The following is a 26,469-nucleotide window of genomic DNA, read 5'->3' on the forward strand; positions in this document are numbered from 1 at the left end:
TGCAAACTTAGAATAAAATACAGATTTTGGAGACATGCATTGCATTTACACACAAGTATTGTTTTGCTGCTAGATCGGCTCTGCTAATACGAGACGGCCACAGTCGTCGCGGTTTGTTTGCTAGCTGCTCCGTTTTCTTGCAAGGGTTCTTTATCACAGCTGACAGTCAAAACAATCTTTACAACGCCCGTTAGAGCAACCGATAACATACTGTGCCCCCATTCATACGCCTTTCTGAAATGATTCCTGCTTAGTTACGTGTGTTTACGTGAATTCACCAAACCAAGATGGCGCCCGCATTTTAAATCAGGTGTGACAGTTGAAAACCGTCTAGACACGCGTGATGCTTTGCATCGCTAGCCTCAATGTGTATTTTATCATGGACAAGGTGCTTTGTATTTATTTTGTAAAATGTCCTGATCTTATGTTCTGTATTTAAACATGCATCAGTCGATAATCAGATGCATTGGAGTGTACTTATTGTATGAAAGGTACTTTTAAAAGACATTTCATCTTTGACTTTATTTGCACACTGATCAATGTCACAACCATTTGTTTTAATGCATGTGCAGAACCATTAACACTGATAGGACTGTGCTAAAAATGATTTAACAGAACGGATCAGCATTACAGTGCAATGATCTTCATGATGCTTAAAGTGTTATTTGATGGAACAAATGAGCCTCACTTAGGAGCATTTACGAGCTACTGTGCATCCAACAAGTAGGCCACCACGGCCAGCGCCGCGGCCTCCACGGCGAACAGGTGCTGGTCGTTGACGTGGGGGCAGCTGGTGCGCATGAAGGCGGCCAACCGCAGCAGGTACTCCAGGTTGTGACCCGTGCGGCCCCGGCACACGGCGATGCGGGCGCCGATCTCCTCGGGCGCGGCCGGACCCAGGTACATGGGGTTGTCGGCGGTGGCGATGTAGAGCAGCGCCGTCACGGGCGGGCCGCCCTCCTCCGGGTAGAACGCCACCATCTCGCTGTCGTAGCCGCCGCGCACCGCCTCGCGCACGTTTAGGTACTCGAGGGCCTCCTCCACCTGGGCGCCGCTCACCTCGAAGGCCACGCCCCAAGTGCTCGCCTGGAACGTGAAGACAACCCGTTCACATCCAGCTGAACTGTGTCAGAGGTTTTAAGTTTAAAACATGCGGGAACCGTAAACTACACAACTTTTGTTTACAATTTATAGTTTCTGAATCATGGGTGGGTGTGGAACATGCATCCCACTGTTCACTGTATATTTTGTTATATCAAAATATTGCAGACAGAAGACTGTTTGTAACTAGTTTCCTGATCAAAGTTTATTTTATGTATCTGAAAATCTAACATGACCATATGTGGTCATGGAAGCGGAAGTGGGGTACTTACGTCATCCTCTGGAATCAACGTCACCACTCTTCCGGGCTGTGGAGGAAAAAGTGATATGACATGAGAATTTTTTTTTTTTTTTTTTAAAAAGGGAACAAAATTGAAGATTGATTTAACAATGAAGACTTACCAGCTCGTCGTTGCCGCGGTGGAAGTTGTCCCCGTGCCAAAAGCGCCTCTTGTAGCCTCGAATGTAGCCCACTTTGCTGCGCTTGTACTTGAAGTCGGGCTTCCACACTAGCGAGCCGTAGCCGAAGATCCACAGACTGCTGCTGGTGCTCTTGGCGGCGATTATGTCTTGAGGCTTCATTTTGATTTATTTATTTTTTTATTTAACTCACGACTTGTAGTTAGATGCAGCGTATGGATGGAATCGCGCGGTCCTCACTAGCTGACTATTAAGGTTAACTTCCTCCGGTCCAGCAGCAGCGGTACCGGTTGGCTCGACGGTACACCGGGAGCGGTACCGGAGCCCAACTGCTTGGCAGTTGCGAGGACGCGGGTGCGCAAGGGGTTTTGTCGATGCATCGCCATTTGCATTTACAGTTGCCGCATAGCGCCATTACAAAGCCATGATGCTGTCAGCCACTCTGGGCCTAGCGACGTGTCGAAAAACAAAAACAAACGCTTTCGGCCAGCAGCTTCGCCGGCCTCATATAAGATTACAGAGACTCCTTCTAACAAAACAAAATATTTCTTCGGTTAACGAAAAGCCTTGTTTTTGCTTCTTCTGTGTTCCTGGATCTTTGCGTGTTGTCGATAGCGTCAAGAAGGAGCGCTCAACCTTTTATATGCTTCAGCAAGGGTAGGCGGAGCCTTGTTTGCCATTAAACCAATGATGATTATGGTATTTCAAACGCGCTTGACCTGTACCCAATCAGATTCTTGAACACTGAAATTGGCCGTTCCTTTTGATCTTATTCTAGGTCTCATTGGCTTGAGCGATACACGAACCGACAACCTCTGGCTTCGCATTATTGGCCAATGAGATGTCAGTCAACGTAGGTCGACATGCGATTGGGTGACCAAGATGTCAGTTTCGAGTTTTCCCCACTTTGGCGGCTGATGCAACCTTTTCTGAGCGTTTCAAGCGTCCGTGCAAGCAACACAGCAAGGCATTGCATCAGGTTTGCAGCTGAGATAACTGATAGAGCTGTGATTTTATTTTTGCATTATACTGCACAATGGAACTGTTACTTTATTTTTACACTGTACTTCACAACGGACATTTTAAAAATAAAATTTAACTCGTAATTTAATATTGATTTGTTTCAACATTTACTCATTTTGAGTCCTTCAGTGATTCTTGACTCAGCCACAGATTGTTTGCATTGAACATGGGCTTTATGATAACTTTTATTTAATGTAATCTAATCATTGAAACCACAGCTATTATTACTTACTTTGCATGTCCCAAAATAAAATTATCAGTTGACAGTCTGATGCAATGCCACAATAATATTTCCACATGCACACACCATGGTAACAATGTCAGTGATGCATGTATTTTACAATATGTTCAATACGAAAGTGAGTATCAGATAAATACTGTTGGGCCCAATGAGTTTTTAAAACCTTGTATACCTTTTTATATCATCTAAAGAATATGTACATTCAAGGGCTTTGCGTGAGCAACCAACAAATCCGGTTACTGTGACTTGTTCGGAGGTGTCATGTATGCCTTCTCACTACATTTACACTTTACCTTTTTTCAAACTATCTAAACTAAGCCTTCCCTCTTAAACTCCTGCAGTGATATTTTGCCCTCGTCTCTTCGACCATTGGCTTCAAATCTTAAGCCACGTGACAATTTTTCATTGGGCAGCTTTTTGCAAGATAACCACAGCAGCATGGAGTGGCATGTAAGCCACTGCACTTAAAACACACGCTGAAAGCCTGTGTAGTATCTGGAAAAACAAGATTCCAGTTGCAAAACTGCAAAGGCTGCGGTTGTCCCGTGACGCGTGAAATGTTCCTCTGGACGTCAGGAGCTGACGTTGGAAAACATCCACGGTCACATCACAAGCGTGCCATAAACAGATTTGGCGTCAGACTCAAAATTGACCGGGCCCGTGACTGTATGGCACTGATGGTTGACTGACTTTAGTGCAGGCGGTGTGGGTTCAGTTCCCACTCAGTGCTGAGTTGAATGTAAAATCGAATGTTTCGGTCTCTTCATGTGCCCTGTGACTGACAGGCAACCAGTCCGTAATATCGCTTGTCTTTCATCCAGAGTCAACCGGGATGAAGACCATTCCCACGTGAGCGTGAACAGAATAAGTTCTATCGAAAATGGACTTATGGGCCTTTGTTTCTTTCCAAGCAGATTGGGGAGAACCAAAATCACTCAGGATAATTTTTTTTAGACGCCCAAGAATCGGATCTTTTGTTGGCTGTGATTGCAAAGGTCAGGAGGGAAAATGTTCAAATTAGCCTTAATTGCCAGTATGTGTGTACATGACACACCCCGCACCACCAGACGATCATTCTCGCCTTAATAACTTCTTAAACACATCTGACAATCAGTACCTGGCCATTTCGCTTCGCACAGCTGCTTCTTACTTAAGGCCTAAACTTTGTGTCGCCTGCGGGACTTATTTGTTTGTGTAGATCGGTGGTGAAGCCGAATCTTTTATGTGTGGGGTGATGTTTTCGAGCTTCTCGTCGCATTGCACACAGCAATAGACCATTAAATATTCATAAGGTTGCTGGACACTTGAGTTAAAATCCGAGGGGTGAATCACAAATTTGCAGTTATAAAGATATTCCTCCTCCAAGAAAGACCATTAGTTGTGGTCTTTTATGTAATGTAGTGTCATTGATTAGATCGTGCAAGTGTACGTACTGAAGTGGTTCCTGCTCATTACTGACACCTAGTGATAATTGATGACACTACGACTTGATGCATGAGGTCAGTTTGCTCTACCTTTTAAAACGTCATCAGCACAACAAGGAGTTTGATTAGTCCGCTTGTTTGCGCTGTTGCTTCCTGGGGGGGAAAAAAAAAAAAAATTCAAGAAATGTGTGCGTGAGAAAATCTGCCGTTCCTTGCCGGCATGCTCTGCATATTTATTTTATTTTTTTTTTTTGTTTTAATCAGAGAGGAAACAGGAACTGATGTCAGCCAGTCACAAACAGGATGCTGAGATTATAACAATCAAAATGCCAGGCGGTGGTGTGTGTGTGTAGATGTGTACTCTGGTAGAACCTCAAGACTTTAGTGGAAACTTGATGTGGGACTGTCACTACGCGAAACGCCTGCAGAGTTCCTGAGAGCTTAGACAAGTAGACGTCAGCGCATGTTTTGAGTTTTATTTTTATGTCGACACTTATTCCCAAAGAATGCAAAGAAAAGGAGTTGATATCAATTAATATTGTCTGTTGTGTTTCAGCGTCATGAAGATAAAAAAGGTTCAGCGCTACTCTTATTTTGGTGCGTTACGTCTTTATTTTTTTGATCGATAAGTCTTTGAGCTCTCCTGGCAGGGTTTTGCATTCCAAGAATTGGGCTGGTGGATTAATCGATTTTTACTGATTGATTTGAATCGTTACTAAACATACCGATCAATCCGCTCAGTCGGCATCACTGATCTCTGCTTTTGTAAACTATCTCCTCTCTATCGCAGTAATGTTGTTCGTGTAAGCAATGCATGACAGCAGGTGCATGCTTTGAATTTAGGAAAGCCTACACGAAAACAATAAACTTGAAATTATCGATAAGCTCGTTTATTCGCCCAGCCCTACGATGTAGACTGCAATCTTGGCTTCTTGCTGCACTGGGAAATCTCTTATTGGTGGAGGTGGATGGTGAAATGCATGATGCCCTCGATATATTCTCAAATGTCAACCAACACAAAACAGAGATGTTTTTGTTATTTCCGAGGATTTACGTTGCATGCGCTGGCTCCCATCTGGTGTGGAGCCCGCCCCTTCACCCCTTCCCCTTGGGTGAGGTGACACCCTCAGTGCCAGTTCCCCTCCACTTTGTTTGCCCCCCGAGTGGGTGGTACAGAAGCGGGTAGTAAAATATCACTCTTAGCCCTGGAGGGCGAGGTCGCCATGGGGGACTGTGTATTCATAAGTGCGTGTTATTTTAAGGGTGCTTGAGAGCTGGCATATGCCGTGTTTTTTTTTTTTTTTTTTTTTTTTTTTAATAAAGTATCCCCTACAGGACCCACCCCCCCCCACCACCCAAACCTACACCCGCCCCCTTAACAGCATCTGTTTTCGCGGTGACGCGTGCGTGAGAGCATTATGAGAGATGGGGCCGGGCTTTGTTTCACCGTTTGCAGCTCGAGGGGGGGCCCGCTCTCCATGGAAACGGATTTGAATTTCAAGCCAATTTGAGGGGTCCGCGGAGAGAACACAGGGTGGGACGAGAGCCAAAGGCGTTTCCAGGAATTACTCAAAGTAGTGATGCGGCAGTCAGGAAATAAGGAGGGAGGAATGGGGGGGGGGGGGGTCTTTGTTTTATGTCTCCCTTCGATGTTCAAAATGATTTTGTATGGAATGTGATGTGCAGCTGGATTTCATATTCATAAGCCAGGTCGCATTTTGTTCCATGGCATTCATTAAAATTGATCCCCCATAGAAAAGCAATAAACACAAAGCACATGTGAGCATCAAATACCTCCGAGATACCTTCAAATAGTTTTCCCACAAAGTTTATTCCTCAAAAGTTTGGTCCTTATAAATATGCATTATATACAAAATAATATTATAAAACATATAAAGAGCGACATGTTGTATTTAAATTAAACTCTGGAAACCATTTAAAAAAAAAAAAAAAATTACATTTAGTGGTTCTGAACTGTGTCAAAGGCAGGCAGTGGTGGTGTCTTTTTTTTTTTTTTTGTTTTGTTTTTTTGTTTGTCTCGTTCGGGTTGCATAGAGACGCTTCCTATGCGTACGTTTGACTGCTGCAAGTCTTTGCTGATTGAAAAGTATTTTTTTTTCATTTGTCATTTTTGTAGTGCAAACAATCCAAGAGGAGACAAGGGCACAAATTTAGCAATTTAACCTTCCTCCATCCCCAACACCCATGTTTTTTTTTCGTTTGTTTTTTTAAGGCTGCTAGTGAAATCAAATCGAAGACGTTCAGACATTCATTACTCTGTGTTTGTGACGTTGGATTGTGGGTGTTGACCCTGAGTTTTTGTTTTTGTTTTTTTTTTTTTGCATAGAGGGCGAAGGTGGTAGGAGTGACCGACGGGAGGGGAGGGATTTCCAGGAGGGTGGGGCTAAAAAAAAAAATCTCAGGCAACTTTCACTGATTGGTTGGCTGTAAGTCATCGCAGTGATCGTGATTATTACACAAGGGCGGAAAACGAGTGGCGGGCAGGCGATCCACCTTCGCCTCCTTTTCGACCATCCGAAAGATGATAAATTAAAATGTTCCTCCGCCGTGTCCTCAAGTGTTCCAGAGAGCAGCGGCTGGCGTCGCAAAGACGACCTCCGAGTCTCTTCTCGGCATTTGTAAACAATCCAGAATGTTCCAATTCTGCTTTGATTGTGTTTGTGTGTCCCTCCTTCGTCACTCATTTTAAACCTGCAGTTGAAAAAGAGCAAAAGAGAAATTGTTTCCCCGTTGTTATACAGAAAAAAGAAAGTTCTGATATATAAAGGTATACTAAGGTGTATTTTTCTCTTTTTAGCGTAACTGAGCCACCCCCCAAAAAGCCCAAGTATATCTTTATTATGCCTGAAAAAGATTCTGCAGAAAAAGCCAACCATGTGTGGAATCAGTATCAATTCACAATGATCAATCCCATGGTCCGAATTGTGGTTTTGCTTTTTGTTTGAAGTCTGCTTGAATTGTGAGCCAGTGGGAACCATTGATGAAAGGAGGGGGGGGGGGGAGTTTGCTGTCATGAAATAATCTCTGTGGTCAAATTCAGCAGATTGCAGACCTCCATCAAGGCTGAATTATCTTATTCAGTTCAGTTGCCTGAATTTTATCATTAAGACTCATGCGTTACTCTCTGAAGAATTTAGTAAAATGTCCCAAAAACTAGCAAAAGTGGGGAAAAAAAAAAAAATTCTTGACCCTTATTTTTTTGCCATTCTACTCCCAGTTATCCTTACGAGATGACTAGAATACATCATTTTGTACATTTTGATACGTCTTATCAGAACAGGGCAATACAATGTCGTCTAGAAAGAGACCCCTGCCTCGGGTCTTAATTGAGCGGTGTCAATGGTCTTTTACTAAGTAAACAAAGATACATCGGCTTCTTTTTTTTAATCTTCAAAGAAATTGGTGTGGATGCTAGCATTTTTTTTCCCCCCATAGGAGCAAAGTGACAATCATGAAAAGAACATAGAAATCTTTTTCTTAGTGGAATGGCTATCTGCAGTCTTCCAGCCAACTTCCCCACGCTATGCCGCTTTCTTGAATGTCTTTATTTTACTGTCTCATTTGTTCACAACGACCCCCTCGGAGCGATTAGTATGAATGATAATGCGGCAATTTGATCAGAACACGACAATAAATTGTCTTTTGAAAAATTGAGCGGCTCTTTAATTTTCTTTTAAACTCGTAAACAAGAAATTACAATGGATGCTAGCATGCCAATTTTATCAGCACAAAATAGCGTCGGGGAAAGAACAGTGCCATCTTTTCTTGATGTAACAGATGCTAACAATCTTCTACTCGACTTGATGCACTGACTTGTCTTAATTTAATGTGAACAACACCATCAAAGGGATTAGCGAGGATGCGCATGTCAATTTCATCCGAACCAGATGAGAAAGACAGACTTCGCCAATAAGACTATTTCCAGATAGTTCTTTTCACCTTTACTGCCATTTTACAACCCCTTGCTATGACAGTAGTGTCAGAACTTGCACGAGATGGGTGTGGCTTACCTCCGTCGCTATGACACACTCCCTCCTCGCGTCGGCTATGACAAATACCGACTGGTATGTAGAATCTCTGGACGAGCATATCGTTGATATCCTACACTCTGACTTTTCACTGTGGACACAAATTGGATCGTATTTAACAAGAAGCAAGATACTTGCGCATATATTTCTGTATAAGTAGTACTAAAAAGTTCATGACTCAGTAGTTGTCTTACCTGCACGCTCTACTCAAGGGTCGTTTATGTTCTAAACACTTGTCATAAATAAGACTTTTGTCATCTTGCGACTTCATATCCTTAAACTCCTTTGTTTTCGAGCTGTAAGGGTCCAAGTGATGATTTTTATGGATAAAGTTCGACTTCTCTGAGTCGCAGTCCACCTCCAGGCTGACCTTCTGGTTGGTATTTTTCAGCTGCGACGCCGGAATGAGATTATCCCGCTGGGTGCTGGACACGTTGTTCATGGTCTCCGTGTCCTCACACCGCCTCCGAGCCTGCCGGTGGACATGCCGTAGGGCCAAGCCCACCATGCAAAGCAGGACCAACAGCGCCACTAACCCCACGGCCAGAGACACTGCCGCCCACTGAAAGCCATCTTGACTCTCTCCCACTTGCGAAGTCACGGCGGCGAAGAACTCGCAGCTGGGCCCAGTGTAGCCAGACGGGCAGACGCAAGTTGCTGGGCTCTTACTGTTGCAGATGCCGCCGTTGAGGCAGGTATGGAGAGGACACTCATCCAGGACCCTTTCGCAGTTGCGTCCACTGTAGCCCGGGGAACATGCGCAGGTGTAGTCGTTGATCCGATCAAGGCAGGTACCATCGTTGAGACACGGGTTGCCGGCGCACTCGTTGATGTTGATTTCGCAACGCTGGCCCGTAAATCCTGCGCGGCAGCTGCACACTCGAGTGCCACCATGGATCAGGCACTGACCACCTACAGATGACAGGAAAAGGAAGGGTTATTCTTGAACTATCAAAATTGGGGTACAGTTCTTCAAGGTACTGTCTACACAGATTGAAGTCTAGGGTAACCAAAGGTTTTTCCAAGACCGAGCAGATACCTCCTTGTTAGCGAGCTGTACCTTTAACGCTACCATCATAGTAACCCTAAAGGTGCCATAGTGTACTTAGCCAACCAATTTTTTGGGACACCGTCTTATGGGAAGACTTTCTCCTCAATTTTGGGTGCAGTTCCTCAAGGTACAAATGGGACTCCAGTGTAGATTACAGTACAGGTAGTGGTACATAGTCCAAGACTGACAAGGTCCTAGTCGCTTATCAAGCTTTTTCTTTGTGGGTACCAAGTTACAACCCTTAAATGGCAGAGAGTCCCGCTGTCATGAGAAGACTTTGTTCTAGGTTTTGGAGTCTACCTGGGTCTAGTTGATCTCAAAGATGTCTGACGGGCTTGAGGTCAGTGCTCCCAAGTTCTTCCACACCAGAACAAACAAAAAGGAAATCCTTTCCCAAACCGAGCCAACAAATTTGGCAGCATAGACTTGTCAAAGCTACGATGACGTTTCAGGGGAAAATAAAGGGGTGTTCAATCCGCGTTCAAATTGAGTTTTCAAACTCTCACCAAGTGTTGATCTCTGCGAACGTTCCCACAAGGAGGCCTCGGTTTACACATCTGCGTCCAATAAGCAGCGTGACCACAAAGCTCTGATTGTTCTCCCCACAAAGAAACAATTCCGTTCGACAGAAACAAAACATTCATCCCCCCTTCATCAACAACGGCTGCTGCGAGCTGCGGTGACATTTACAGGCTGTAGCTCGGAGCTGTCGACTGTTTATAAGCAGGACAATAGACGCAGAGTTCCCAGCAATTCCTGTTGTTCTGCATGCTTCCAGTTGCAGGAATCAGCAGTGGGGGGTAGGGGGGAAATGTCATACCATTAGCGCAGGGAAGCGACGTGCACTTGTCCACTCTCTTCTCGCAGTTGAGGCCGGTATAGCCGCGGGGACACTCGCACATGTAGCTCCGCCCGTTGTCTTTCTCCCAGCACTTGCCGCCATGGAAGCAGGGGGAGTCGACGCACGTCAGGAGGCTGTGCTCGCAGTGTGAGCCCTCGAAGCCCTCCAGACACGAGCACGTGTAGCCGCTTTCCAGATTCTAGAGATACAGGCAGAAAGTTAGCAAACGTCCGTCCATCCATTTTTCTGATCCGCTTATCCTCATTCAGTTTGTGGGTTTTCTGGAGACTATCCCACCTCACTTTGGGCGAGAGGCGGGGTACACCCTAAACTGGTTACGTCAATTGCAGGGCACATTCCCACCTATGGACAATTTAGAGCCTTGAATTATCCTAACATGCACACTTTTAGAATGTGGCCGTAACCCCGCTACAAGCATGGAAAGAACATGCAAACTCTACACACGGAGGCCAGAGCCAAGATTTTAGATCACGACCTCACAAACACAAAGCTGCTTTTTAGATACCTGGGAATGTTCGAAATTATGGAGGGGGAAAAAAAAGGAGAGAATCACATGACTTACGGTGCATTTTCCTCCGTTCCGGCAGGGGTTGCTGTCGCACTCTTGCATCTCCAGCTCGCAGTTGACGCCGGTGAAGCCTGGCATGCACGTGCACGTGTAGCTGCCCTGGCCCGTGTTCATGCAGGTGGCGCCGTTCACGCAGGGATGGTGATGCGTGCAGAAGTTCAGATCTTCGCAGGAGGGATGCGAGGAGTGGGAGGTGAGTTTTTTTTTTTTTTTTTTTTTTTTTCCCCCCCCAAATGACTAGAAAAAAAAACTTTGACCCGCCATCTTTGGTTGTGTATAATGAGTGAGGGGACACTCAAGCGGAAACCCAATTTAACTAATGCGCTTGAGCTGATCCAAATGAAAAGCCGGCAACATGAGAGCATCTTTGAAAGTGGACCAGTGTGTGTGTTTGTGTGCCCGTCCTTACCTTGGTCACACAATAGGCCCCCCCATCCCTCCTGACAGTTGCACTGCCACGGCAGCTGGCAGGTGCCGTGCTTACACGCCGGGTACTTCTTACACTCGTCGCAGAAGGTACCCTGCCAGCCGTCTCGACACCTGTAGGGGACGACAAAAAGCTCACTCTCATTTTCATAATTATTTGAAGTCTATCATTGAGGCATGCTAACGTACTTTTAAAGTCATTTCTGTAAATATTTGCACGAAAAACAGTTCTACACTATGAATAAGGCAATGAAAAACAGTAAAAATTGGGCTCTAAAAGTTGCAGTAATCACTATTTTTTTTCCAAATGTTTTTGTCGTAGAATATCTTTCCTTCCTTTTTCCAAGCCACTTATCCTCACAAGGGTCATGAGAGTGCTGGAGCCAATCCCAGCTAACTTCAGGTGAAAGGGGGACTAGACCCTTTACTGGTCCCCAGTAAGTCGCGACACCATCACCAACTGCATTTTGGTGTAATATTTTGTTTTAATTTTGAAATATTTTGTCAATTTTTTTGTTATACTTTTTCTTGTTTGTGTTCGTATTTTTTTTTTTCATCTAAATTTTCAAACTGTATTTTTCCTCTGTCCTTCGACTGACTCGCAACCACTTTAAGGTGGAGTCTGCCGTTCGGTTAAAGTTGGTTATGATAGGCCACAGCACTCCTGTGACACTTGTTGAGGATAAGCAGCTTGGAAAATGGATGGATGGCTACTTTTCCTCTGGCTAGTGTTATAAGCCAAGGGCTCCTATATTTATTTATATCATCTCAAATATTGAATATTTAACCGTGTCTTCGTAATATTGTCCGTTATAAATCGAGGAGCCCTCTTTATTTTTACAATCTGACAGCCTGCAGTCAGGTGAGAATGTTGTTTAAAAAAAATCCTATACAACCTCAATATAGTGCTGTCCAAAGTATTAAGTACAACTGCACACTGCGGTATAACTCAATAAAAGAGCTTTAAATGATGCATCAGACTTGAAGGCATTGCTGATATTTTATATTTAGCAACACGGGAGGTCAAAAATATCGATTGAGTCCGTCCGAGGGCAGATAAACATCGAAATAACAAAATCCTTTCAATAAATAACTAACTACAAAGACGTTCTATGATGACTGTCTGATTTGTCGAGTGAGAGGGGATGTGGGAGCGGCTTAATGTTGCTGTTTGGGTATCTCGAAGGGTTTTAACCTCATTCTCGGTTGGGGTAGCGATGGATTTGTTTCTAAAAAGAGGGCAAAATGCGATGGGGAGGAAAAGTATAAATATGGAAACAGGAGAATCACTCATGTGAGTTTTTAAATGCCCTTAAAAAAATCGGAAACACAAAGGCTGTCAGTTTTTTTTTTTTTTTTTTTTTTGCAGGGTTTCTTTTTTTTTTCCTCTCAGAAAAAAAATAGAGCAGCAAAACTCCCACACTATACTGTTGTGTACACTTGGACAATTCAAAATATATAAATGAACATTTCCATTTAACACGGTGTCTATCAAAATAAAGCAATCCCAAGAGACAACTTGAGACATTGCTCTTTGTATTAGATCTTGTCCCTAATAATATGACCTTAAGAGTGTAGTGTTAGGTACAACACTTACGCACACCCGCCAGGTTTGGAGCAATTGCCGTTCCTCTCGCTGCAGCCTTCCAGACAGATGGCTACAGAACAAATAGCACATACATATCAATATAATAGTCCTGTTGTTGCATTTTGAAGCTGTAAGTAAAATATGTAAACAGGCATTTTTTTTCCCTCCCCTCCCTACATGGGACCACATTCTAGCTCGCGCTTGATGTCTTTATAAATAACACAGCAGAAATGTCCATGTGTCTCCCTTTGCCACCCATTTGATCTCAACCCAGCTGCTGAGGGGTTTGTTTGCGCAGAGCAGGACTCGCGGGGCTCCGACATTATCGCACGGCTGCTGACGGTAAGCAGCCAGTTTAGTGGGCAACAGATGCTCGCTCTCAATAGCAGACAGCTGTCACCATTGTTGTTTTGGCGGCCATATTTGCAGCTGCCGCTATCGAGCGAGCGCGCGCGCCCGTCGCTCAGCGGCTCAGAGCGCGTGGCTGGATAATAGCAGCGTGATTAACCTCGGCGCGTGTAAGGCACGCGTGCGTGGCCTCCTAGCAATTTGTGCCCGTCCCCTCCCTTCAGGGAGATTGGGTTACCGGGCACGCGCAGGCCAGTATTGTGGTAAATAATACAGTAGTGTCAGGTAAAAGCACACCTGTCTATGCTAAATGGCCGATATACAGAACCAGTCTGGCTTGTTTGGACTTGTTGGGAGCAGAGTTACAAAAGTAATGCACTACATTAGTACCTTGACTTGTGGGTGCCCCAATTTACAAGCTCAGTCATTGATACATTTTTTTTTTTGAGGCAAAAATGTGATTTTAAGCGAGCTTCATATTCACCGCCACTCAAGCGAAGTGGAGATAAAAATGGATCGGTGGGCAAGGAGAGCTGCAGTCACCAATTTCAGCATTTCATTAAACGTGATAACCAGTAGAACACAAATACCAAACGAGAACGCTTGCATTGAGCAGGCGCTCATGAAAAGGCACACCAACACACAAGACTCCATCCAAAAGACAAATATTGTCCTATAGTACAAAAACTACACCTAAGAAGAAAAACATCTTTTTTTTTTAAATCTTCTTTCATCTTTTATCATTTTTATACAATACAGCACTATTTTTCCCCTATTAAAAATGTGACAGTAATTCTAGTGTTTTTTCAAGGGGCTGGAACAGGATAATGGCATTCCAATTTATTTTAGTCTTGAAAAATTGAGTTTAAAAACCGATTATCATAGGGCGTTTGAACTCTTTTCCCCAGACATGTACACCTTTTGAGAGCCGTAAAATGACACCCGCAAGGATTTTTAAATGAAGAATAAATTCAGTCTGCATGTATTACTCTTCTATTTTTTTCTTTTTTTTTATTAAACAAAACTGCTGTCATTGGAGAAATTGAACATCATAATAAAAAAAAAATCTGTTTTATATACTTTGGTAAATAATATACAAGTCAACTGTGAGTTAGATTTCAGAATATGCTTCGGATTTTTAGTATTTCATTTCATATTATTAGTTCAATTGATTTAGGTAAAAAACGTTTGCTTTATGCCTAAATCAACAGAATTTGATTATCTTTGGCACATGCTTATTTAAAAGCCTGAACGAACATGTTCATAGGTAAAAATGGACGAGCTAAGACTTTTCGATAGCATTCCTGATCTTCTTCCAAATGTGTACGCATTTTATTCAAAGTTTGTAAGTAGCCTCTTTACAAACGATCCCCAAATGTTGGTTGAACAGCTTTCTTGTTGTCCCGTTCAGATTTTTGCAAAGCTAATGTTGAGCTGTTAAAATCAGACAAGTACAAGGTCACTAAAGCATCTATCAATTCATTTTGCGTATCGCTCATGCGATTCAGGGTCATAGGAAGCTGGAATCTTTCTGAGCTGAAGTCTGTTGAGTGAACCTTTACACCATCAGAAACATTTTGCGTAAAATTAGCTTCAAGGATAAAAAGTCTTCGGATACCAACTCGTGCAATTCATCCTTACTCATTTTTTTTTATTTTTATGGAAAAATTGATAAAAGGTTGAGAGTGAAACGGCTTCTTTGGATTTATTTATTTTTTTTTTAAGGTAGTGTTTGGGTAAACTTTCGGTCATGCAAAATATCCTTCAATATGTCAGATTTGGTTCCGCCTGATGCTCCGTGAGGAGCTTAATCTTCAAATATGAGCCCTTGCAAATAAACATAAATCAAAGTTTGTTGACAAACAAACACACACAAAAAAAAAGTCAGGGGTAAAATTTCCACCTTGTTTGAAAGGTTAGAGGAAAATTCTGGTCAAATAAAATGTCGACTTTTGTTTTGTACAATCGGCATTCCAGCCTTGAAATTTTCCTTAAATTCTAGCTCAGTTTGAGATAAAGTCCCAAAAATGTGGGGCTCCAGTGGCATCGCAGATCTCTTTTTGGTTCTTGTGTTTGGGGGGGGCGCTATCAAATCCACACCCAGAATGTTCTCCTGTGGTTCTTGTTCGACTGGTCAGGCTTTCTCCTTCATATACAAGATCAGTGTTATTTTTACACAGCTGCTTTGCAGCCTCAAGGATGCAAATCATCTTTAAAAACTCTTTGCAACTTAGCCTATCTATTGATTCTAATCTTTTATCTGACATACTTACAGGATCAGGCTAGTTTGGGGCTCCGTGTTTGAATGTTAGTGTCATTTGTGGATGGGATGTCACTCACTCTGACTCCACCATCACTACCCCATACAACAACAAAACTTTAGTCCCTCATCTTAAGTCCTAACCCTACAGACAAATACCGAGGTGAGCGGCTGCCGAGTGTCTTACGTTCTTCGCAGTATTCCCCCTTCCAGCCGGCCAGGCAGGAGAGCTGCCCGTCCCTGGTGCAGGTGTAGTGTCCAAAGCGGTCGTCCCGGGGCGTGCATTTCTTGGAGCAGCTCTCGCCGTAGTAGCTTTTGTTGCAGACGAAGCGGTAGGAATACCTCAGCTCCGTCTGCTCGCCGCTCTGCGTGTCCTGCGACCAGTCGCTGCCTACGCTCAGTTGCCTTTGGATGGCGAAGAAGCTTATGAGAAAGTCCGGGTTGTTGGTTTCTGCAAGGAGTTGAGCTGGGTTGAGTTTCTCTTTGTGACATTATTTGAAAACTGCTAAGAAGGGGGACCGCCAGGCGGGAAATTAGCCATTTTCACTTACTTTCTGTTCATACATCATCATGATTTCAGTATTTCTACTTTGTGACATTTTTGTTTGGTGGTGCGCTTTGAGATTTGCAGTGGGGAGGGGACGGGGGGTGGGGTGTGGGGTTTCTAACATTTCCTGGAAGAAATGCAGAAAGGGTCACAAGCTATTGTACCCTTAAAGGTACAACACCCCAGCCCCCACCCGAGTTATTATCATAAATTACTGGGCTTTCTAATGTCGCCTCATTCCACTCCACTAATCTCCCCAGTAGCAAGCTGCATCCCTTATCACATCCTATACAGCCCAGATGAAAGATAAACTCAGGTTTTGAAATTTCCTCTTTCTCTTCCGTCAGCAAAAACATTCCCAGGCCACCCTCCCGCACCCCCCCCCCCCCCCGCCCCTGTCCCGGTCCCGTCTTCCAGCGGGGCGGAACAGAAGTAAGGTGTAAAATACAGGAAGATGCAGTCAGGGCTTCTTGGCAGCGGGCAGATATTCTCACCGAAAGCCCTGCGGCTCGTTCCCACGCCAAAAATAAACCGCAGGAAGTTCAATTGTGTTGAGCACAAGAATGAAGGTGTCCACAAGTTCATAACAAAGGTGTGAAAAATATGCAAAGGCAACAAATGAGATGACAAAAAAAAGACTCATTTATGGTTTGACATTTTTCTAAATAATGGTTGTATAATATAAAACTTTTGGATTTATATTGGGGGGGTGGGGGGCGACTATCAAATGTACACCCAGAACGCCCTCCTGTGGTGAAGCTCGACCACTGCAGCACTTACCTACAGGTAGATTTCCATGAGGAGAGTGCCAGGCTTCAATTATTAATGAAAAGGAGCCCTATACGGAGAAACAGACATATGATTACTAGACTGAAATTGGCTTTTCTTTTTTTTTTTTATTTTACGTGTATTTTAATTTACTATCTTGGACACTTGGTAGCGTTTGGAATTAATGATGATGTTAGTGCAATATTTGGAGTACCAGGTGAGCCCCACAAACTGACCGAATCACCTCGACCCCAATTCCCTAAAAAAAAATATAATAATAATAATAAGTGCAAGTATAATGGAGTCCTACCGGCCACCCAAAGTTGAAGGGAATCTGGATGGGTCCCGGTGGCGCTCCGCTGAACGAGTTTGAGAAGTCCAGCACTGGTGTCCGGGCGCTGCCGAAGATACAGTCCCCTGGGGAGACCACCGCCTGGTAGTTCTTCAGGCACACCCTGAAGTAAGTCCTGCAACTGGGTTTACATGGCAACCCGTTGGCCAGCAGACCCCCGTGGTTCTTAAAGTCGTGGAGGTGAAGCTCAAAAACACCAGAGCCAAACACCTACACCAAAGACAAAGGTGTATATTATGATTTATAACATAGGTATACAAGACGTATATTTAAGGTTATTGCTAAAACAAACAAAAAAAAAAAAGTCGATCCTGTTGCTTTTTTTTGGTGGGGGTGTCCTCCTTCATACCTGTGCCACGGTGCTGAAGGCGACAGTGAAGGTGAACCAAGCCGCCATCCTTCCGCAGCTAAAGTGACACCCACAACGCAATCCCAATTCCAAAAGAACCAATTCAATAACAGCAGTAGGGAAAAAAAGGGGGGGGGGGAATAATAATCCTTCCAAATGCCCACTCTTGGCTCCTCGCCTCCAGAAAAACGTTATCCAAGTGTGACAATATCCAAGGAGCGCTGCAAGCGAACACCCCCCCTCCGTACTCCGCCTCCTGCCGCCCCTCCTCACATGGCACCGTACTCCACAAACGTGCACGTCGTCGGCGGCGTGCGCGCGGCCCCTCTTATGTGCGCGCCTGTTTTGATGGGATGGAGGGGGGGGGAGAGGGGGAAAAAAAAAAAAAAGTTGTGCGTCCACGGAGCGTCCACACAGCCCGCCGCGCGTCACCCGCGTCCGCCTTGAGTGGGAGCGCACGGCGTGCGCCCTCCCTCATTTATAGACTTGCCCCCGGCGGCTCATTACATAAACTGCCAATCGCGGACGTCGCGAGCCACGCCCACAAACCCACCACACTCCTCCTCCTCCTCCTCCACCTCCATCACCTCCTCCTCCGTCGCAACCCGACAACAAAATATCCAGATTTAATACGTGCACGCACACACACACACACACACCGCCATTCTGAGCAAGCATGCGGCAACATCTGTTGACTTATTTTTGGCGCACACTTGCGCTTTACGGCCAAAGACAATGAATGGATGATGACAGGAGAAACTCCCGCGTTATTGGACGCTTAATTAATCCAGCTATTTAGTCACATGTCTGTGCTCTCCTTTTAGATTATTTTGGTTATAAATTTTGATAGTATCTTTTTGATTTTTCAGCTATTAAATTGAATCGGTGACAAGCAGTCATTTAGTATACATGCATACAGTGCCATGAAAATGTATTTGCTCCCTTCTCACATTCTTATTGTTTTTTTTAACATTGTTTCCTCACTTTAATGTTCAAGATAAACAAGTAATCCAGAAGTAAACATAAAATTCAGTTTGGGAGGAAGAAAAATATTCAAAGCTACTTGTCTCTGTGTGTACCATAAAGTAACTCGCCCGTAAAGCTAATAAGTAGTCCGGGTACCCCCAGCAGCACCAAATAAAATCAAGTGCCAACGCGTCTCTCATATCTCTGTGGATATTATTTTTGACTCGCTCTTCCTTTCCAAAATTGTTTTATTTCACCAACAACGGAGGATTTTGAAGCATGATACCGGATTCAAGTCTGGACTTTGACTCGGGCGCTCCAAAACCTTCATTTTGATTATTTTAAGTCATTTAGAAGTTGACCTGCTTGGTGTGTTTTGATTGGTCAAGCTTGAGATCACGAACTGATGGTGGAACATTTCTCCATCTGGACTTTCTGGTAATGGTCTGTCTCAGCAAGTTGTCCAAATCCTGTAGTAGAAAAGCAGCCCCTGAGCCTCACACTATCACCACCATGTTCAACTTTCGGTACGATGTCCTCTTTCTCAAAACTGTGGTGAATTTACATCAAGGTAACCGGGGACACTTTCTAAAAAGTTCAACTTTCGACTCATCCGTACAGAGAATCTTTTTCTGAAAGTCTCAGAAAGCATTTGAAGTCCTGCCCCAACACCTCCCAAAATAGCAACATTTATGAAAAATCATCAACTGAGGCAAGCAAGGACTGCAGTTCTTTCAATCTAGTGAATAAAACAAAAAAAACTCAACTACCTCAAAAACCCCAAAACTTTATCCAACAGTCCAATTTTTTTTTTTTTTAAATCAATGCAGATGTTCATTTTCCTAAGAGGGGAGGGGGGGAAAGCAAAATTAACCGATATGAAATACATTTTGAGTTATTATTTTTTTTTTTTGTATTGTGTATGCCCCTACGTTTGCATTCAGTACATTTGCAGTCACTGATGTAGTGGTACAGTGGTAGTGCTTGGCTTTGATGCAGGCAGCGTGCGATCGATTCCCGCCAGTGATAGTGTCGATATCCGCCCTGCGACTGACTGGCGACCAGTTCGGGGTGTAGTCAGCCTTTCGCCCGAAGCTCGCTGGGACAGGCTCCAGCTTTCCCGCAACCCTTGTGAAGATAATCGGCTTGGACAATGACACGACATGACAATATTTGCAACCTTTGGCTTGCTAATACAAATACTCACTTTGTTGCGATAATACATTTTAGGCAAAAAACCCCAAAATATTAATGAAAGCATTCTCACTCGCTGCCTTGTGACTTAAACCAGTTTAGGGTCAGCGTGCATCCAAAATAATAAGTAAGGTCCAATCTCCTTTGCAGTTCTCTCTTACACACATTCATGAGCAGCATCCCCCCCCCCCACTCTGATGGTGTCGCATGTGCACCTATACGCGCATCCACGCAGTTGAGCGGCGGCCGGCGTGCCCCCCCCCCTTCCCTTCCTCTTCGCTTTTCCCCTCTCCGCATTGTTGAGGCGCGTGTCCCTGCTTTTGCCCTCATGCGGGGTGCACAGTGTGCGGGCACATCACTATTCAGCTGTATGCAAATGGAACGCACGCACGCACACACACTGGGTGGTAGATCTAATTTTCAAGCATTAAAAGTCTTCTCGGTTGTAGTATATATAGTCATATTAGCACTATTACAAGCTGTATTATTCATAGAGCTGTCGTGAACGTATACAGTACCGTATACTGTATGTGTGTCCAATTTGTACATCTATGTATTATATACTGACTGCATTCGTATAAAACTAAAGTGTAATAAGTAGTTTATAACTTGAAAGATGTAAGTACATAGACTTTATTGGTCACAGATGACATTAGTTCTTTTATGTGGAGATCCATCCATCCATTTTTTTTTTTTTTTTTTTTTTTGCCGCTTATCCCAGCTGTCAATGGGTAGGAGGCGGGGTACACCCTGAATCTTTCCACATTGTTAATGAGGCGGCAGCTTTTAACGTTCTGCTAGCGTTCCATTAGAACCCTTTTTTTTGTAACAGAGGTTTGGGCACTGCATGTTGTAAATTAGTTCGCTGCACAGTTTTAAATTTAATATTATATTCTGAAAGGATGGAGTCCTTTATGACGACTCGTGTTCTAGACAAGGTGTTTTTTTTCGTCACACAAGTGAAGTCGTCTTCGATGTAAAAGTAACGTCTTAATCTGCGTTATGGTCAAACGATGGCGTGTCTTTTGCATTTTATTTCACGGTAGCCAAGGTGACAACGGCGAGTGTTTATTGTGTTGATCCGAGCAGCAGCGGCGGCAAAATTGCACGCTATTGACACACCTGTTGCGCCTCCAGTGAGCCTCCGCGGCACAATGGCTTACGCGCGCACGCACCACGGGCTCTTCTCTTTCTAAATATAAAGAAATATACACAAAACGCCATCAGCTGCAAATTCTCCTGCTTGTTGACTTTAAAAAAAATTAATCATCGCCACCCAGGGAGTTGGCATATCGTCGCCGTCGTTAAGCACAAGCGAGCTGTGATTTTTCGGCCGTAATGGACCCTTATGGCAAACAGCGGCGGCCTTATCTGCTATTTTCTTTGTGGCCGTAACTCCCATTTACCTGCTGTTTAAAAAAAAAAAAAAAAAAAAAAAGGGTTGTAAAAGATGTGACGGGACCTTTTGCAGAGGGTTTAGTAGCCGTGGCAGAGCTGATAACAGTCTTTGTTTTGAGAGAAAGTGAATGACGGGTGAGCCATATGTTCTCGTTTGCCCTTTTTTTGATTGTCATCACGTGCGATTGCGATCAAACACTGCATTGTATGCACTGCATTATCTTCAGATTTTTTTTTTTTCCAGGAAAAAGATGTAACTGTTAGTCATGCTGTGCGGAGCAACCCTGGACTTGATCCCAAAAGCTCACTTTTACTTACTGTACTGTCATACAGTACAATCCCAAAGTGATAATTAAAAAAAAAAAAAAGGGGGGGAGCCTGGTGATACAGTTCCACTCGAGCCCTGTAGGGGGCTCTGGGCATTTTTGTTGAATGAGCTGAAATCAGGTTCCACTCGATTGTCAGCTATCAGTGAAATATTAATATTAGTCCTCAAAGTGGATATACTAATGTCTTATGCCAATACAGTGAATACTCGGTTCTTGAACGTCTCCGTTCTCGAAAAAAAAATCGTTTTTCGAACTAAAATTTTGAGAATTTTTTTTTTGCTTCTGTTTTTTTTAACAAAAATCGGTACTCTAATATCTGCAACAAAACCGGAAATAAGATATCTCACGCAGCTCGACCAGCTGATCTACGACGTGCGTTGTTATTGTGTGTAACGCGGCCTCTGTACTCAGGCGTGGGAAAAATCGATTCGGTTTTAAATCGGTTCTCGAACTGCCTTCTGGAACGGATTGTGGTCGAAAACCGAGGTTGTACTTTACATAACTGTTATAAAGCCTCTGGTGGCTGGAAATATCCTGCCAGATCATCCCAAGGTTCTTCCATCAAGGCAATCTAAAATCCCACAACCCGCATATTGACTGTCTTGTTTTTAAAAAAAAAAAAAAAAAATTTACATTTTTTTTAATTTTTCTATACAGTGAAGCTATTTCTAAAAAAAAAAAAAAAAGTTTAGTGTCTAAAAAGCAGAATAGCAAACAGAGAGAGTGTGCCTAGGGGGAAGCCGAGCTGCTGTCATCGAATGCTTTCCGCGTTCTTATTTATAACACGCCTCACTTAAACGCATCGTATTGTTACGTGAAACCAGAGCCTCGCACGGACCAGCTGCCGCCGTGCGCCTCTCAGCCGTGCTATTCTCACCCGCTCTGCGAGAGCGCGGGATGGGGACCGTGCCTAGATTAAGATGTCTCCGCTTTCCGAGGGCTTGGGGCGCGGTGGAACAGTGGGGTTCAGGGGTTCACGCGCGGGGCTCGGCGCACAGGCTTTGATGTGTGGCCGTCGGGGCGTGTTTGCGGGTCAGCGTGGGATTGGGCCTCCGGGCCTTTCCGGCGAAGCTGTCCTTTGATTCAAATAGCAAGGTGGCAATCTTCATCCTTCCTCACGTTGCCAGCATTGTGCAAACTTTGCTACCATGGCGACGGAGCATAAACTTGCTCCATCGGCGAGTGAGATTATCTCCTTGTTGTTGCTGGAATGTTAGGAATGTATTAAATGTCGGGACAGCCTTGACACTAAAGCATCTCATTTGGATTCACTGACGGAAAACAAATGTAATAGAATACGTGGTTCAATTCAGCGGGGGGCAGGCATAGCGAAATATCCAAAAATTTCTCACTTGAAATAAGTCGGGCCACATTTTCAGATGCCTCTGTATGGGGGGGGGGGGTTGTTTGAATTTCCAATGAGCTCTTGCTTAAGTGAAATGGGGGGGGGGGGGGCAAGCCCTATATTAAGTGAAACAAAGTCAAATACAAAAACGGAAAAGTCACGTCCAGATGCTCACAAGTAGACTGTCCATTTTCTTTTCCCACTTATCGTCACGAGGGTCACGGGGAGTGCTGGAGCCTATCCCAGCTGTCAACGGGCAGAAGGGAGGGTACACCCTGAACTGGTTGCCAGCCAATCGCAGGGCACAAAGAGACAAACAGCCGCACTCACAATCACACCTCGGGGCAATTTAGAGCGTCCAATTAATGTTGCATGTTTTGCGGATGTGGGAGGAAACCGGACTGCCCGGGGAAAACCCACACAGGCACAGGGAGAACATGCAAACTCCACACAGACGGGGCCAGGATCGTACCCGGGTCCTCAGAACTGTGAGGCCGACACTTTACCAGCTGATCCACCGTGCCGGTGTATATTTTTATATTAATTTCCATTTTATGTAGATTGGATATTTTCACTGGTAAAAACGGTATCAAACATCCTTAGTAGAAACATTTGGATTATCAATACGTGTGATTTCTTGTTTTTATTATTTTTTCTCAAATATAAATTTGCTTTTGCGTTGTTTCCCATCAACATTCAACGCTTGGCTATACAATATGTCACATTTATCTGATCTGGCTCAGCTCACTAACTGGCCACCTGCTGCATTGATGACTTGTTTGCTCTCCCCTCGTTTGTGTTTGGGAGCAGGCCCCCGTATCGTAAAAGCAGTCATGATGGCGATTTAAGCGGCGAGGTCAATATGCTGCCGCAGATTGGGGGGGGGGGGGGGGTGACATCAGTGTTTCGACCAGAACGGCGGCGGGGCGGGGGTGGGATTTACGAGCTGCCCCTCGACTGCTCTTGAGAGCACCCGACAGGAAGCTGGCTACATGAAAGAAAAGTTGGAAGTCTGCTCGGATTCTCTCCGCAAGTCTCCTTTGCGTGACTTGGAGGTGAAGCAAAACGACCTGCAGATGTCTTTGAACGTTCACGTGTTTTGCGAAGGTCCTGAACGCGTCGAACAGAACAAAAAGTAGAATATCCCGCTGCGTTCACAAATGCAAATGACAACCACAATGTTAACTATATGTATGTTATGTACAATTTGGTTGAAAATATTTGACCAACATTGACTGTGAAAATTATTTCAGCTGCGCTTTGTATTCTTTAAAAAAAAAAAAAAAATGTACGCATTACATAAACACAACGGTACACTGATAAATGGTGTGAATTTAAATGGAGTAGTTTGTAATTTAATTTAACCATTCATTTTATTTTCCGCTTATCCTCACCAAGGTCGCGGGGAATGCTGGAGCCTATCCCAGCTGTCAACGGGCAGGAGGCGGGGTACGCCCTGAATTCAAAGTTAACAGAAATATATATGATGATTTAATAAATTTGGTCACCCAATGAAAACTGAATCCTGCTTCTTTCCACGAAGTAGTAGTAGGAAATAATTTTCCTTCCAGCTTTGATATTTTGTCTTTTTAAAAAAAAAAAAAATTCTGGTGCATTACTGTCCCTCAAATCTCTTTGGGCCAATGTTTAGTCCCTCATGTTCTGTTTTGGAACTTTGCTTTCTCGTCTTGCACTTTTACTGGTGTTTACCCCAAACAAGTACCGCCACCCACCAGGTCCTCTGGAGGGCACACGGGTGACGTGAGCTGCCGAGTTGGTGAGACTTTACTGGAAACTTCACGTGGTAAAATGCACCGGCTGTTGCAATCTGAATTTCTTGGGTGGGATTCAGATGTTTTGCTGTCACAATGTGTATATATAATGTACATATACTAAATTGATGAAAAGCTCACAAAGACTTACTCGTACCGACCAGAGAATTTCCATTGTTCAATGCACTGTGCGATAAGGGATAAAAGAGCAGTGAATGGGGAAAAATAGCTTTTTTTTTTTTTTTTTTTTTTTGGTGTCTGCTCTTTTGACCTTCATGTAACATGGGGAAAATTTGAATGCGCCTAGAATCAGTAATAGCTTCTTCCAGTTTTGTCACACATAAATATGATCGGTTCATTAGAGAATGTGATGTAGTTCTTTTAGAATTTTTTTAAAACTTGAATTATAGCTCTTTAGCTTTCGATTGTTAGCATTTTTCTATTTGTATTTACCATAGTTGCTTTAAAATAAACTTTACAGTTGTACGAGAAGATTCTGAACAAAAACTAACACGGACAGTATTTTCTTTTGGCTTGGGTTTGCATTTAGCTAAAAACCGATTGAGGGCCACAAGAGCATCTTGTTTTAGCGCTAGTGCTTCGCCGTGCTACCTTAAGCATGTTACACTTTGTCAAGTTTGGTTTACTGGAGTTGCTTTAAAGTAGATCCTTGGCGCAAATCTTACTCTGACTTGGCAAAACCATATTAAGGTGTCTTTTGTGTTAGCGTTTAGCTAATACTCAACTGAGGCCCACACTCAGCTGCGACATGGAGATCCTGTACTTGCCGCAAATTCTAGTGGATTTTTTTTGCAAGCGAGAGTGAAGTAGTGGTCCCAAATCCTCTTCAGCACAATGAGCTTAGTGTCAGTCGGCGGCGTTAATCCCGACCGTCTCCCGGCAGCGGCGCCATTAGCCGAGTATAAAACACCGTGGGGACGGCGGCGGGGTGAGGGCCGCGGTGACTTAGCCTAATAGTGGATTAATCAGACGAGAGGGCGATGTCTTTTTCTCCGTAATACGCCAAAGCCAAACAAAACGTACATACAATAGCATCAGACGCTAAACGTTGGGAAAGGTTTGTTAAAGGAAATATTGCTTTTAATCGGGGCCAATATTTACCTAAAAATGGCCTTAACAAATCCCACTAGCAGAAGCCGAGTGTGGGTTTGTTTGGTCTCTCACTTCCCTTGAACCTGGTGTAGGTTCTCCTGTAATTACCCGATTCTGTCCATCATTATTGGGCGTTACCAACCCTCGAGGAAAGGCACATCCCTCACACCTACGTTGATGGACTTGAACCGAAACCCCGCACGTTGGGCCTCGTGGCCTTGCCGCTTGATTGCAAGAGCGCCCCCGGCTCTTCTGTTGTCTCGCTGTCCTCTCCCTTCCCCTCCAACGTTGGTACGATCCAAAAAGCCCGGCGGTTTGTTTGCTTGGGAAAGGAGAATATCCTCCGAGGTCAAGTCAAACAGGATGTTCTCGAGTGAGGTCCTTCGCTCCGATTGGCTCTTTGTACTAACGCTCTCAGCAGGGCCGGCAGACGCACACACACACACAAAAAACACAATTATGCACGTGTCGACGCACGCACATCTGGGATGCTTCGCGTCACAAATGCAAACTGTGCTCTCTCCAAATGTCTTCTTGACAGACGACCCTCGTGGTATTTGCCTTCAGTAAGAAACTTCCACGGAGGAAAATACCCACCACGAACAAGAATAAACACAGCTAGCGGGGGAAAAAGATGCCGCCATACGTCGCTGTCGGAGAAATCACTACTTTGGCATTTTTTTCTTTTCTTTTTGAAAGATAAAAAAAGGACATTTCTAAATACGTAAATACATAAATTGGGAAAATACAATAAATCAAATGGGGGGAAAAAAAAAACAAGTTACATCAGTCAGAAATACATAAAATGAGTAATGGGGATTCCAAAAATATCATTTTATTAGTCAAATTAATTCTAAATTGGTAAATAAATGATTTGAACAAACTCTTGCTACAGAATTGCCCCAAAATGGTACCAATGTGAAATCCATCCATGCATTTTCTTTGCCGCTTATCCTCACGAGGGTCGGTCGGAGT

General features: G+C 44.0%; 2 protein-coding genes across 2 annotated transcripts; both read right to left on the reverse strand.

Moving 5' to 3' along the window:
• Positions 1–503: 503 nt before the first annotated feature.
• chac1 (ChaC, cation transport regulator homolog 1 (E. coli)) lies at positions 504–2,149 on the reverse strand. The gene is made up of 3 exons (XM_061812089.1): positions 1,504–2,149; positions 1,374–1,409; positions 504–1,086 (listed from the first exon to the last, which is right to left on the reverse strand). The coding sequence occupies exons 1-3, from the start codon at positions 1,681–1,683 to the stop codon at positions 706–708; spliced, it is 597 nt and encodes a 198-aa protein (XP_061668073.1). The 5' UTR covers positions 1,684–2,149; the 3' UTR covers positions 504–705.
• Positions 2,150–6,525: 4,376 nt separating this feature from the next.
• dll4 (delta-like 4 (Drosophila)) lies at positions 6,526–17,920 on the reverse strand. Its single transcript, XM_061812074.1, has 11 exons — positions 17,378–17,920; positions 16,987–17,238; positions 16,689–16,746; positions 15,549–15,812; positions 12,763–12,823; positions 11,149–11,279; positions 10,734–10,903; positions 10,130–10,349; positions 8,453–9,170; positions 8,241–8,349; positions 6,526–6,921 (listed from the first exon to the last, which is right to left on the reverse strand). Exons 1-11 carry the CDS (start codon positions 17,423–17,425, stop codon positions 6,916–6,918), a joined length of 2,037 nt encoding a protein of 678 aa, XP_061668058.1. The 5' UTR covers positions 17,426–17,920; the 3' UTR covers positions 6,526–6,915.
• Positions 17,921–26,469: the final 8,549 nt, after the last annotated feature.

The sequence above is a fragment of the Syngnathoides biaculeatus genome, chromosome 23 (genome assembly GCF_019802595.1).
Source record: "Syngnathoides biaculeatus isolate LvHL_M chromosome 23, ASM1980259v1, whole genome shotgun sequence".
NCBI classification, from domain to species: Eukaryota; Metazoa; Chordata; class Actinopteri; order Syngnathiformes; family Syngnathidae; genus Syngnathoides; species Syngnathoides biaculeatus.